We start from the raw sequence: 14059 nt of genomic DNA, 5'->3' as shown, positions 1-14059 counted from the left end.
CCTGCAATACAATTTCACTTCAGGATGTAATGCCAGGTCCCCTGTTAGCACAAATTGAACAGTCAGTTTTCATTAACACTGAATTGCTTTAAGTCAGCTAAGCTTTTAGCTTCTTCTCCTATATATTGCTTATTATCTTCTCTATCTCCACTGGGGCTTACTTTCAGTTTTCATGCTGTGGTAGTCCATAATTTTGTTTTAGGCTTCTGTACTGCTAACAGTTTCATTGCATAGGTTTTTAGTTCTACTTAAAATGCGGTGACTTTGAGCAGCTACAATTTTATTGAGGGGTATGCACACACAAATACCCTAACCATATTCTTTTATAATTTATTTGTGTAATGTTTAGTGCTTCTACAGGAGGCAAAAGATAAACATCATTTAAGCCAGGCACAGAAGGAAAAAGTTTTTAGACAACCCTCCCTCCACCCACATTTTTCAGACTTAGATTTTAACTAGGCAAATAGAACAGAAAGGAAAAGAACAATGATACGAGAACATAAGGTAGCTCTGGGGTGAGAAAAACAACTGTGGTATCCAGTGGCAAATGCTTTAGGGTTGCTAAAGTAACAGCATGGAAGAGCATCACTAGAAATTGTTCAGATAGAGTCACTGTAAACATAATATAACTATAATTGACCATTTTAGATGAAAGTATAACATGCTCAGAGCTTACAGATTTAAGGATGTCATGAATAATGCTTGAAGCTTACCACCAGTGAAATGATGAGAAAATAGAATATTCTCCCATTGTGAAGCAACACCTGCCCCAATCACCACCTACAACGATGTTCTAGTTCCTTTCTGTTTGAGTAAAACACAAGCTGTGGTGTAGCCGGGTTTGATCTCGACACTGGGAGATGGAGGGGGGAGCAGGAATCAGCAGCTCTCGTCTTGCATTTGAGTGACTGTGTACAACACTAATCAGGGGGTCGGCAGCACTTCAACACTGGCTCTGCCCTTCATTACACACGCAGCCTGAGACTGAAGGGTTGTTTTGAACAGCCATACATTAGAACCAGAGTGCAACTTTAAAAAAGAAAATAAGCTGAAGTTTAAGAACTGAACTTGAGGATAACTTTTGCCCAATTAAAAGATAACCGAAAGAGATGGAGTGGTGGAAGCTTGAAAGGATGGCGGTTTGTTTCCCTAAATTATAGCACTATTAGCTCAATTTATCCTTAAAAGCAGCACACAAGGAAGCAGAGAAAGCAGAACTTGTGATCATGGCCACTTGTGTTATTGTTATTATTGTCAGAATCCTGATTACTGTCCATTAACTGACTATTCAAATCCAGTTTTGGTTTTTTTCTTCAATACAAGCTACAGACATATTAGAACCTGATGTGTTTGAGGTAAAGAAAGCGTAAAAGGTATAAAACATACACAAATTTGGTATAACATTAAGAAAACTAAATAAATGTAACAGCAAAAGCAGCACTAATAGCACTCTTCAGGTGAAACAACCCAAGTAAAGCAATGTTTATCAGATGACAATACTTAGAATTTAAATTCTTCAAACCGAGCATGTTGCTTATTTAGCCTGGACACAGACGCTTTTCTCACGTAAATAATGTTATAACAATTTATTAGCAAGTTGTACTAATGAAAACAAGACATCTGCATTTTATGCAGCTAAAATGCTTGAACCACTGTTTTCATACTTCATCCTAAGGAAACTACCCTCGCCAATTCTGATAATGCATTACACGAGCTGCTGAAGTGTCTAACAGTGAGGCCAACAGGCATCAGTGACTAAGAACTTCGGACAATTTTATCATCACACAGTTGAGCAGCATGACTTCACACACTTTTTAGCTGCAGAAGGAATACAAAATCTGGCACAAGTTGAACACCGAGGACATTAGGCTGGGTCACTGAAGAGCTCGAGTCAGGTCTCCCCCAGCACCTGTCTGCAACCAGATTTTGGATGAAGAACATCCACAATCACTGCAGCTCCCTACACATGACACTGGCTGGCTGTAATAGAGACTGAACAGTCAGAACTCCTCCCGTGCCTCAGTCTCCCTCGCTTTCCAGGCTGCTTTAGGTTTCATCTCTGTTATGGGGCTCTTATAGGGCTGCACAGCTATAGGCGGTGATAGGGAATTCCTCCTTGCCTTACTTTGGTGCCATTCCCCTGCAATCACCATTCAGGACAGCAGGGACATTACAAAAGTGTCCTTGTAGGTATTGCTTTGAACTGCCACAGCCTGAGGAGAGTGTGTGTCTCTAATGCATATATACATTTATGCCATTAATAATTTGTTTGGTACTGGTGATGTCACCACTGCTACTTTTGGCTGCATTTACAAGGGAAAGTGAGACCCGATCAGCTCTTGAAGGAAAGATGTAGATGCCCAAGCCCCAGGACAAGGGCCTGGCCTAAGAAATACAAGTGGCACGAGACATCTGATGTAGTAGAACATGCAGGGTTCTAGGTCTAGTGAGGCTTCATCAGCAAGTATTCGTTACTTGCTTTTAATGCATTAATTCTGAATTACTGTTCTAAGATGCCTCATCTCCACCTACCCAGGTCTCTAACGGTAGGCTGGAGATCCTAGCTTAGGGACTGTAGGCCGTCAAATTAAGTGGTGTAGTGTTGGATGTACAGGCATCAACATTCTCTGCTGCCCCTTGCCTCAGGTCTCTTTTGGTGTGAAACTACATGCAGCTTCTACAGTACATAGATGCTATCATGTTGTTACCTTTAATCCTTTCTGAATGGGTGGTACTGCGTCTTAAGAAGGATGATCAAATAGAAAAAAAGATTGAAAGTGATAAATATTCCAGTAGCTGTATTTTACTAGCCACTCCATGATAAATAAAAAGTTTAACATAACATGATTTGAAGTGACATATTTCAAGTGGGCTAGCTTCTGTATAAATAGACAGTTTGACTTCACATTCAACTCTAATTGACTAAAATACAAACTAACACAAATGTGTAAAAATATGTCAGAAGTAGGACCAGAACCCAGGTCTGGAGTTTCTACCACTGATTCATAAGAACACTTCCTTTGTTCAAGTAAAAAATTTCTCTTTACGTGCAACCAAAATTATCTGCATAAATTTCCAAGTAATTTGAACCGGCATATCCACATATTCCCATTACAAAGCAATAAAAAAGTGTTCTCAACTTTCAAGGCAAAGTTTTCATGATATAATTAGACAGACTCATTATTACAATGTACAATAGTGATGATTTTGACACCATGTTTTCTACTTACTAGATTAAAAAGCATTGATCTGCTGTTTTTCATAGACATCCTACATGACAACAGGAAGTAATTAATTAGTCATTAAGCAAGAGTGCAGGATTTTGGTTTTTCTTGTTTTCCAGTATAACTGCTGAAACACTAAGATAAAAACTGTGTCAGAACACCCTCCAGAATGAAAGGGCAGCCGCAAAATTATGCGCCCCGTACAAACTGCTAATGAATAAAGGGTTAAACTTACAAGTGCTAAATGGCGTGATTCTACTGAGAGTGGCAGGACAAAACCAGGCGTGTGTATACTGTCCGCATCTGCAGAATCCCAAGGTGCCTATCACAGATGCGCTATCAATATTCTCTTTTGTTTTCCAAACTACAATATAGTGCACAGTTAAGACAGTATGAAACAAAATCTTACATGATTCTGAGCTTGAATTTAGTATTTACAGCAATCTTACAAAGCCTAATGGTTGTGGAAACTGAAATTTTTGCAATGAGAATAATGCAATAAAAGATAACAGCAACCGCTGTTTACCTTCCATAGATACTCTATTTTTCTCTGTACTGTTCAGTTATGTCTTGATAGCATCAAAGACATGATTCAATGTTAATTAGCATCATATCTTGCTTTGGAGTGAGATATTCTGGTTTCTTGGAGCTTGTAACTACTTTGACAGTGTAGAAATCTCTTCTGTTCTCATAGCATCAGACAGGAAACTGAGTTCATTGCACAGTGTCTCGTACCTGAAGGCCATCCGGATCTGTGCAACATTTGTCTTTCGAATGTCATTTCCCTCAGGTCCTTCTTTACAGTAATTCACGCCTAAGAATTTCTGTTTTTCCTGTGAACAGGATTAAACGTAAGAAGGAAGAAGTCAGCTCAACTGCTTTGATTAATTGAATAGCTAAGTATTTGTTAGTTGAATGACTCCAGTGCAAGTGAAAAGAGCAGCTTCAACCAGTTGGCCATTGAACTTTACTTCAGTCTTAACCAGTTGGAGAGATTTATATCTAATTACTCAGCAGTGCACTCAGTCTGGCTTGCCCAAACCCTTTGTGCTAGTGCTTGGTCTTCACTGCTACATCTTTCACGTGAGAGGTCAAAAAGAGGCTTAGGTTTCTTTTGTTAGTTACATGTTGCACAAGAGGAAAATCAGTAGTTGCCACTAGAGAATATTGGAAGAAACAACAGAACATACTTCAAATACCAGCTCCTTGAGAGGAATGTTTGAAAGTGACGTAGAAGAGAGGGTGCTCTAAAATGAGTCCTAGAGAAAGCAATGCATGTAACAGAATTTTAAAGCCAAAAGAATATTTTCTGTAGTAGTCCCTTCTAGGCAAAAACATGTCTTGCTTAACGACAGGTGCTTTGTTTTCACTCAGTGCAAGACATAATGTATAAAATTACTAGCAAAGGGGTATCACTGAGATAATTACAGGTTTAGGACTGGAGGCAGAACTGAGTATAAACAGGCACCCAATCTCTGCCTGTTTTGGGAATTCCAAAACAAAGCTAATGAGGAAAAAGGTAGCCTTAATATTTTTTTTTAATATAAGACCGCATAGCAGATAGTTTGTGAATATTTCTATAAAAAGAGGATAGGGATGTGCACAAACACATTACATAAGCACTTATTATTCAAATTTTAGACTATTGACTTCCCAGTTCCTACATGCCCTAATATTCACAAAAGAGATTTTTTTTCAGCCATAATTACCTTATCCGACAATCCACTCTGTAGTACGCTGTTTCTTGCTATTTCACACAAGTCACAGGTACTCAGTTTCCACACCTGGGCTGCAATAGCATATTCTTCCATGAGAGCTTCCTGTATCACCAAAACATGTTTAATATTAAATTGTATGTAAATAAGATGTAAATGGTATGTACTCATTAATAATTAAGGCGTTTATACATGCTCTTTAGATAGCTGTGAAAAATTAGAGATTTAAGACTTTAACATCACAATTGCTAACGAACAGAATTGTTTATTTCAAATTTCCCAAGGGTGACTGTTAAATAAGTAATAGGTACTGGGTACCCAGTTATCTTAGTCTAAGAAATTGCAGCCTGCAGTCCAGATCCTTAGAGGCGTTTATTAGGCAATTTCAAATGAGATCCCAGGGTATATAAACACCTTGGAGGATCTTCTCGTAAATCTTTAATGAATATTACACAGACAGATAGCAGGGCAATTTCTCACTTCTGACCTTCCACACACGGAGACTGGGTCTGACTCTAGTGGGCTGTCACAGCTGAGGATCTTCCACGCTACGCGTAACTCGGCTGGTGCTGCAGCACATCCGTGCAGAAAGCCCCCCCAAAAGCTCTCTGTCTTTTCTAGCAGAGATACGTCATGGGCCAGAAGCAAGCTTGAGTGAAGCGCACCAGAGCTCAGCTTGTCTTCAGAACACAGACAACTGAGCAACGTCCAGGCCGCTCTAAGGCACAGCATCACTCAAGTCAGCGCCAAGCACAAAATTGGGGCATGAAAACCAGCAACCAGGCGTTTCTGTCCCGCCAGGCCACCCAAGGGCAAGAATCGGTGGCTGTTCACTGAGCAAACAGCTCATACGTCATCTTCAGAGATTCCACATCATGTTTTTGTAATGTACTTCCCCAGATTTATTAGTAAGGAAACTGGACTTTCCTGGCACTCTAGAGGATTGTTTATGAAGGCTCAAACCTCCCTTCAGCCTCATCCTTCATTCTATACTTCAACAGCCAACACTGGAGAAGCAAGAGTACAAAAGAAACATAATTAGGAAATCAGACATTTCCCTCTGAAACCTAACAGTGAGTAGTAGACTGAGAATGAGGAAGAATAATGAATGAAGTGACTGAAAGACATGAAACTGTATATCCGAAGCAATGACATAAAAGAGCTTTCAGGTCATTCTGGGCCTATGTGGTGCTGTTGCCAAATTCAAAGACAAGCGCTTTTTGCGGTTCTTACCTTTGTATAATGAAACTGCATAGGATCATCCGTGGAGAGAGAGACATGAAGTCCCTTATGGAGAAATTCTCGTAGTGGATTTTTTGAGTACTCCAGGAATAGACTGTTGTTACTAAGTGGAGACATAGCAATGGGTATTTGTGCAAGATAATAAAGATACTGGAGGACAGGACTCTGCAAAACAAAACACAATCAGCGTTTAATGATACCATGGGATAATGAAAAAAAGAAGGATTTCCCTTGGATAAAATGGAAACAGCATTACAGAGGGAGGACTAAGACCAAAAAAAATTTAGGTTGACATTAAACTCTAACTTCTTTGCGAAAATATTTAAAAGTCTGAATTTTAACTGTTACTGACCTTTATAAAAATCACATACATCCTTCAACATATATGTCATCTTTTTTAAAATATGGTAACTGATATTACTGTAGATTACTAAGTATATATGACTATTAAGGGCACTGCATTTGATACTAACTGCACACTTTACCCCAAAACCTGAAAGTCACAGATAACAGATATGTAAGAACTACTAAGGAATTTGTTATCTTCAAGACTGCAGTCCAATAGGTAAATTTTAGGAGCAGAAGTTTGAATTTATTAGAAGTCATGTTTTGCTGTTGCACATAATATAAATAATCTGTGCTCACCTCATTCTTATTACTATTTTTGGCTTAACCAACCTGCGAACCTAAAAAGTGTCATTATTGTCATCATTGTCATCATCATCTGCTTACCACACCAGGAGAGAGTGAAGAGAATACCTCAGTTACATACAGTCTTAGTACTACTCTGTTTGGGACTAATTTTAGGAATTACTGGTTCTGAGCATAACATCAGACATGATTTTAGGCAAAATTTTTCTTCGTTCTTGAATATTTTGAAAAATAAAGAGAATTCTCTAGCAGTGACCAGAAAATCCAACTTGGAATAGAACGCTTTCTGAAATATTTCAATAAATGCAGTTCAAGTCTGCCACCCACTGACCAATTATTTTAATTACAAAACAGTGGCCTGGGAATGAGCTGTGTCATGGTTTTTATTAAGTGATATGCCAGGAGTGATAATGTTTGTCCTGTCATAACAATCAAGTTGTATATAAAATATTGCTGTGTTATACAGCTATGTTAGATTTCTTGATCAAGTGATCCCAATTACTGTAGTCAGAAATAATCAAAACCTTAATAAACCTTGAAGTACAGGGATCTGGTCAGGGAAAATTACCTTGGTCCCTGTACAGAAGAATTTAGAGTTTTCCTTAAATTCTTTTGGGACATAAACTATGGGGTAGTAATAAGCCTAAGCAGTTTTTTCCATGTAATTCTATCTCTGCTTGGAGTAACCAAAAACAGGTGCTGCCAAGTCCCTGACTTATCTGAACAGTTGATCTTCCCTATAAAGGCATAGCTTTAACATATTCACTTAGGAAAAGTTGTATTTTTGTAGTTTAAATAACAAATAGGAAGTTCAGCTGAGCTTATTTGTTTCTGATCAAAGTGAAGAATTACTTGTGCCTTCCTAAGAAAATTAATTTGGGGCTGCCCAGATGAAGTCAATTTGGTGACTGCTGTTGGAAGCAGTGACTGGTGTCTAAGCAGAGAGAGATGAGTTTAGGTGAGCAATAAGCAATACCTTCTTCAAGAGCAATCCGTGAGAAATGTTGTCTGCTGTCAGAAAGGCAGATACGAGGTGTGTGATAGACCCAGCTTCTCCACAGTGAGGTCGAAACAGAAAAGTACACATGCCTCTTTCCCTGAGGAGATTAAAAGCAAATTCCACTAGTAAAAAATGCACTGTTCTTCATCTATTTCATATATAATTATCATTAATATGGGAATTTAAAACAAAACAATTAAAAGTTACACATTCTCATACAGTTTGACATGCCATCTAATCAGGCCTACCTGTGGGCTGCTGTCAACAGGGGCAGGTCCTTCTGCCCAAGCCCCTTCCACCACCTGACATATTTGTGTCTTCGTCCTTCTTTCCTTTCCTAGTGACATCTCATTTAGCAATTGTTTAGCACTGGATGAACAGTTATTTAACTAATTTCAGTTGCGGAAACTGGCAGATGGAAAGCAAAGTGAACTGATGCCACCTGTGTCCACATCCTTCAAAATGAGGGAAGAAGCAGTCGCACGTTGCCAAGAGTGAGCTAACACTACCTGGGGTGTGACGACAACCTGCCATCTCACCAGGTTACGTGTAGCATAAAACCATAAAAAACCCACCCTCAGTAGCACAGAGATTATCTACAAGTGTTAGTTATTACACTAGATTTCACACTATAATTTTTAGAACTATTTTATTTTTATCATCTATATTAGAAACTATGCCGGGTTTTAGGTTATAATGGACGCTGGTACTCGGTGCAGACAAATGTCCCGTAAGTATCTGGAGATGTTCAAAACAAAGAATTTCAACAAGGACTACTAGAGTGTAAGACAGTTCTAGGATGGATGTTTAGTGACGTTTCTCCTGAAAATGGATGTGAGGATGTAGTCCATCCTTGCTGACTTCACTAACAGAAGTGTAAAAGTGTAAAACAGTCTTGTGGTGCCTCAAATACTTGGTATGTTTAACCTGGTGAACACTTTTGCTGGCTCATTGATTAATTGTGTCATCTCACCTCGCTGTAAGAATATTTAATGATTTTCAAACAGTAGTTGAAATGCTCTGGAGGTAAAAAAGAAACGCATAAATTCTGACTCTGTCTTTGGAAAAGAAAAAAACCGTAGACTACGTTCTACTAAGGGATGACTTAGATATCCTGCTGTACTGTGTCCTGTCCGTTATAGAACTAAAAGTAACAACTAGGCCTGTTTTTTGCAGGTACAAGGTAATTTAAGGTGGATGTTTTTATTATGAACTTTGATTATATAGGGTGTTAGAGAAAGAAATGCTTGAGGTAGCAGTGGGAGAGAAGTAGTAACATTTTGAATGTTTATTTAGATAAGACCTGTTAAAATGACAAATCTTTGCATCTCCTGTAAGAAAATCCCAAAATGTTTTATAAATAAAAACGAACCAAATCCTTGCCAGGTAAGTGATGGCACCATAATACCAACAGATAACCTCACTGTGCCTCAATTTGAGTCAGTTGTGCAGATCACTTAGTGCGTCAGCCACAAAGTCAGGAACATAACCCCAGGTTGAATTTCAGGCTTTACTGAACCTGATGCCAAGATCTGCTTTTACAGTCATGATCTCACAGCCAGTGTCATAAATCCCTGCTTTACTTGCCTAGACATCAGTCTCAAAAGTAGCAAATCTGACTGAGTCAACAAGCATACTAAAGTAAGTTAGCTAGATGTGCAGTTTATAATTATGTCCTCCTTTCTCTATCTTTGGTAACAGCAGCAACCCTTAAGCCAATATTTCGCAACACAACTTTGTATCTCTTAAATTACCGGGAGGTAGCAAGTTACCAAGAGGTACATTATATTTGGAAATCCACTGCGATTCCAAGCAAAGGTCGACGAGTCGATTTTGTGAGGTTTCTTCCTTTGTTTAGTTTGATATATTTAGGTGTAAGGAATTCACAAAACAAAGATATACACAAATGTCAAGCAAAGATACTAGCCTGATGCCTTTACAATTTCTGAGTATTTCATTTGAATTCATTTTGCAGGTAACATTTTCAAAATAACTCATGTACTCCTCTTGGACTCTTTAAAATAATTCAAGATAACTTTTGCTTCAAAAGATATATGATCTAGTCACTGACTTAGATTGAGACCAAGATTATTGACTTTTCTTTCTGGAAGCTCGTAAAAGAGAAAATTGACTACTTACCTCCTCAGGTTGTTTAGCAACATGATGTTCACATACATATAATACAAATAATAGCTATATGGGGGATTCTTCTCACTGGTCCAGAGGTCAGGGTTAAGGCTCTTGTCAGAGAACATATGGCCACTATGTTTGGATTCATCATCGACACTGTCAAAGCCAGTCACCTGGTGGGAGAAGAGATTCACAGAAATCAGTGTTTTCAAGAAGCAAACTTCAATGTTACTGACTCTTGCTTCAGGACTTGCTTGTGCAAAGCATCTTGCGTCTTTCTTTTCCCTCCTTATGCTAGCAGTCATACCATGCAGACAGCAGGAATAATGTGTTTTCTCGGAGGAATTTTCACCCATTTTTTGCTTCTGAGGCAAATAGGAGACCCAGGTGCACAAAAGCCTTCAGACTCCTGGTGGGGGCATAGGCCTGTAAGACTCCCTCAGATCGAGACTGTAATCCTTGAAACTCATCTGCTTTGTTATTTGAAATGCAGTTGAAGGCCAGAGGCTCCCAGGAATCGTCAGAGTTCTGGTTTGGGTCATACTCAGAAATGTCTCTTTTAATCGTGTCTCAGCAGCTACACCCCCACCTCTCTCCTGAGTCCCATCAGGATCTACACAATGCTTGCTTTCAGTTGTCTCCTTTTTGGACACCAGTCCCAGAGGCAAGCTCAAAGTACACATCCTTGATTATGATGTTCCCTCCGCACAAGAGCATGTGAATGTTTTTTGGTCACTCTTTATAGAGAGGATACTGAGAGGACAAATTGCTGTTGAGCTGTTTCAGAGGAAATAAATGGCAACTGACAACAGGACCTTACCCAGGCTTTTATTAAATTGTATGTGAGGGCTTTAAAACAATAATACAAGTAATATATGGAGAGGGAAGCTTTTTTAATGTCCACAAATAGCTGTGGACAAACAAAATTTATGAGTAGGAGAGGATCCATTTCATGTGAGATAGAACATCCAAACATACTTACATATTTGAGGAAAAGGTGCAATTCTCTGTGGTCTTTGGGATTGATTGTTGCTTCAAACAAAGGTAGAAAAATGTTCTCCAACATCTTCCCAAAACAAGGCAGAATATTTTTTGACCTAAATATGTCACTGAATGGAAAAAATTTACACAGTAGTGACCATTCTTTAATCAGTTTATATTTTTCCTCACTTTTCTATTTTCGCTTATTTGTGTGTACTCTACAGCTTCAGTTCTACCCGTAGAACAAATTTCTACCTGTACAAAATTTATATCAGGGTAGGGATCGTCTCTATACTCTGTTTCCTGCACTGCTTGGCACTCTGCTTCATCCAGGCTCTGCTGAAGCTCCCAAATGCTCCAAAAATAGTGAGAGTATGCAGGGGTAGATGCTGTCTCAAGAACACTGACCCTTTCCCTTACAGCAATCCAAGTGCTAATAGGGGAGATAAGGAATTGCCTCTCATGAAAGATTCTGTTTTCCAAAGTTTTAACTACTCCAAATGAAAGTACAATATTCTGCTTTAGTGAGCCTCTCAGAAAAGAGGAACAGTACTACAGTGTGTCATTAAGTGCATGACTTAATGAAAGTGTTAATTACACTACGTACGCAAGAAATTAAAAGAGAAAAGCTTTCTCCCTAATGAGAAACACACTCTTGGGGATATATGCGACCATGACAGCCCCTTTTCTACTTATATTCCAACTATGCAATTTGAAATCATGGAGCTCCACTATTAAGGCTGTCAAAATTGTCACGGGAGACTGTACTACAATATACAGTATTAGAAATAAAGAACCATTTAATAAAGTCCCAAAGGATGCTTAAAAACTAAGAAAAACTGGTACTGATTTAAGCTTGCAAATCAGCAATCTGGGGTTTGAATTGAAGTTCACTGTCATTTAGTCATTGATCTTGAGGAAGTTTGATGATAACAGTTTTACAGACCATTTTCTTTATGGAATTCAAGAGTTGATTTCTTTTCATTACTAAATTCTATTTTAACTTGCATTTGAATGCAGCTTAATTTCACCCAGTTGTAATTTTTAGTTTTAGTATCTTCAGACTTACAAATAATACACCGTAGTTTTGAATAACTTCATAAAGAGTAGATTCAAACCCCATCTCCCGTCTTCCACCCCCAGACTATCAGAACAACTGCAGCAATGGTCAAGAATAAATTTCCCAGGCTGTTGCTTATAAATAGAACTACAGGGCAGCTCATAAACCATCTAAAAAATATCAGAAATTAAAACAAATCATTGGTATGATTTCAAACTATTAAAATTACCAAGAGCTCCTGATTACTTACTAGATTCTGGGAACCTGAATTATCCAGCGCATATTAGGGGAATAAACTTTATGCTTAATGAACCATTTTGCCAAGTTCAGCCATTCATCTGGAGACCGTCCATAAATGGATAAGCGGGGTTCTGTATACTGGTACTTGCTTTCTTCTAGTTCACGGGCTACTTCCTATTAAGTAATAAATATATTTGCTTTTATAAGGACACTGAAGATCATTTACAGCTAGTAGTATACTTATCATTATATTTTCCTCAGACAAGACATAACTGTATTGTAACCCTTTAAAGATAAAGGGAATCTCTTGTCTATTAATCCATTATTTTATTTTAGGCATTTAAATATTCTAGCAAGCTACCTCAGATATCATTTGAGTATAACTAACTGTAAGACCTAGATTTAGAGGACAATATTCTTGTGCAGTTATTACTAACACTTTTTTAAGACATATGTTTAAAATTGGTAAATCAGAATTTACTATTTAAGCTATAGTAAATGACTACATAAAATATGCAGACCAATGGAGAAATCCGACCCAGAATTCTTGGGATAAGCAATTTTAAGCCTATTGATTTTAGACAAGCTCTTTTGTACATCTAAGAAGGCCTGACATCTAGTTCATGAAAACTACTACTTCTTTTGTTGTAAGAAATTAATTTGAAGCCTGTGCGTGCATGTGCAGAGACAGATTTATGCAGAGGCACTTCCCAAGCAGCTACCGTGAACCAACTACATCCTAACAAATTATTAAGCGTGTGAATTGTCCCTTGGCTTCTCTCCATTAGTTTGAAACAGCACACGACTCTGCTTTGAACTCATACACAGGTTATGCATGTGAGTTTCTATGTCATAAAATTATTTAGAAAGCAGCAGTGACTGACTTAGCAGAGGTCTGTCTCTGATGAATTGCTATGGCAAGCCCAATACTTGGAATGACTTAACCATAGCGTTAGCTCTAGGTACAATTATGGTATTTCAAATCTTTTACAAACCTTCATTTCTCTACAGCCGGAAAAGCTTGAAACTTACCTTGACCATACGAGCAAAATATTCACCACCAATGTAGTTCTCAGTTTTCAGATACAAGTCCCTCAGCTCACTGGCACCGACTGGATTGTACTTGGAATTGAATTTGTCAAATCGATGAAATGTTTGACGACCCTGGAGGAGGAAAAAAACCAAATAACCATAAAGTACACACAATAGTTTATAAAATAAATTGCCTAGCTATAAAAGGCACAGAAAAGAAAAAGGCTATGCTAACTTCCTTCAAACATGCAAAGTAATGCATGAATTCAACTTCTGATTTAATAAGTTAACATGCAAAAACTGCAGAAATACAAATTTCACACTTAGAAAACAGCTTTTTCTCTCATTTATTTTGTCATTTTAATAAACTTACTGCATGGACATCTAAAGAGTCTACAGTGAGGTCATAAGGGTCCATGTGAAGGCTTTCAAAGACTTGCTTTAAAGTCATCTTCTTGCCTTTTTTCTCTGCAACAATCCTGTCGGGCTCCGTTTGATATGTGTGCTTGATGAACCTCAGTAAGTGTTTCTGGTTCATGCAAGCAGCAGCATGGATATGAGTATCAACCTGAAATCAAAAGGTTATTCATGCTCATCATCCATATAGATAAACTTAAATTAGCAAGGTATCTATGTCAGTGATAACAATGACTAAAGACTTCTAAAATATTCCTTAAGTAAGAAATGGATTAGTGCCTAAGCAAGTCAAAACGTTTCAGAACCCTGAGATTTTGGGTTTGGAGTAATTATTCAAAAAGCAGAACTATAAATATAATAGCCCTCA

At 38.1% G+C, this 14059-nt stretch overlaps 1 protein-coding gene across 1 annotated transcript in view; it reads right to left on the bottom strand.

Annotated features, from left to right (window-relative positions):
* Nucleotides 1-325: 325 nt before the first annotated feature.
* The window catches only part of AMPD3 (adenosine monophosphate deaminase 3), a 34466-nt gene continuing 20732 nt past the window's right edge, over nt 326-14059 (bottom strand). The window contains exons 7-15 of the mRNA XM_074150077.1: nt 13649-13843; nt 13276-13407; nt 12254-12417; nt 10945-11071; nt 9972-10135; nt 7809-7929; nt 6173-6346; nt 4934-5044; nt 326-4057 (exon numbers count right to left, since the gene is read on the bottom strand). Of these exons, the coding sequence (XP_074006178.1) occupies nt 3881-4057; nt 4934-5044; nt 6173-6346; nt 7809-7929; nt 9972-10135; nt 10945-11071; nt 12254-12417; nt 13276-13407; nt 13649-13843 (1365 nt within the window). The 3' untranslated portion in view covers nt 326-3880. The remainder of the gene's footprint in view (nt 4058-4933; nt 5045-6172; nt 6347-7808; nt 7930-9971; nt 10136-10944; nt 11072-12253; nt 12418-13275; nt 13408-13648; nt 13844-14059) is intronic.

The sequence above is a fragment of the Numenius arquata genome, chromosome 6 (assembly GCF_964106895.1).
Source record: "Numenius arquata chromosome 6, bNumArq3.hap1.1, whole genome shotgun sequence".
NCBI lineage: Eukaryota > Metazoa > Chordata > Aves > Charadriiformes > Scolopacidae > Numenius > Numenius arquata.
This window is presented reverse-complemented; position numbering and strand designations above follow the sequence as displayed.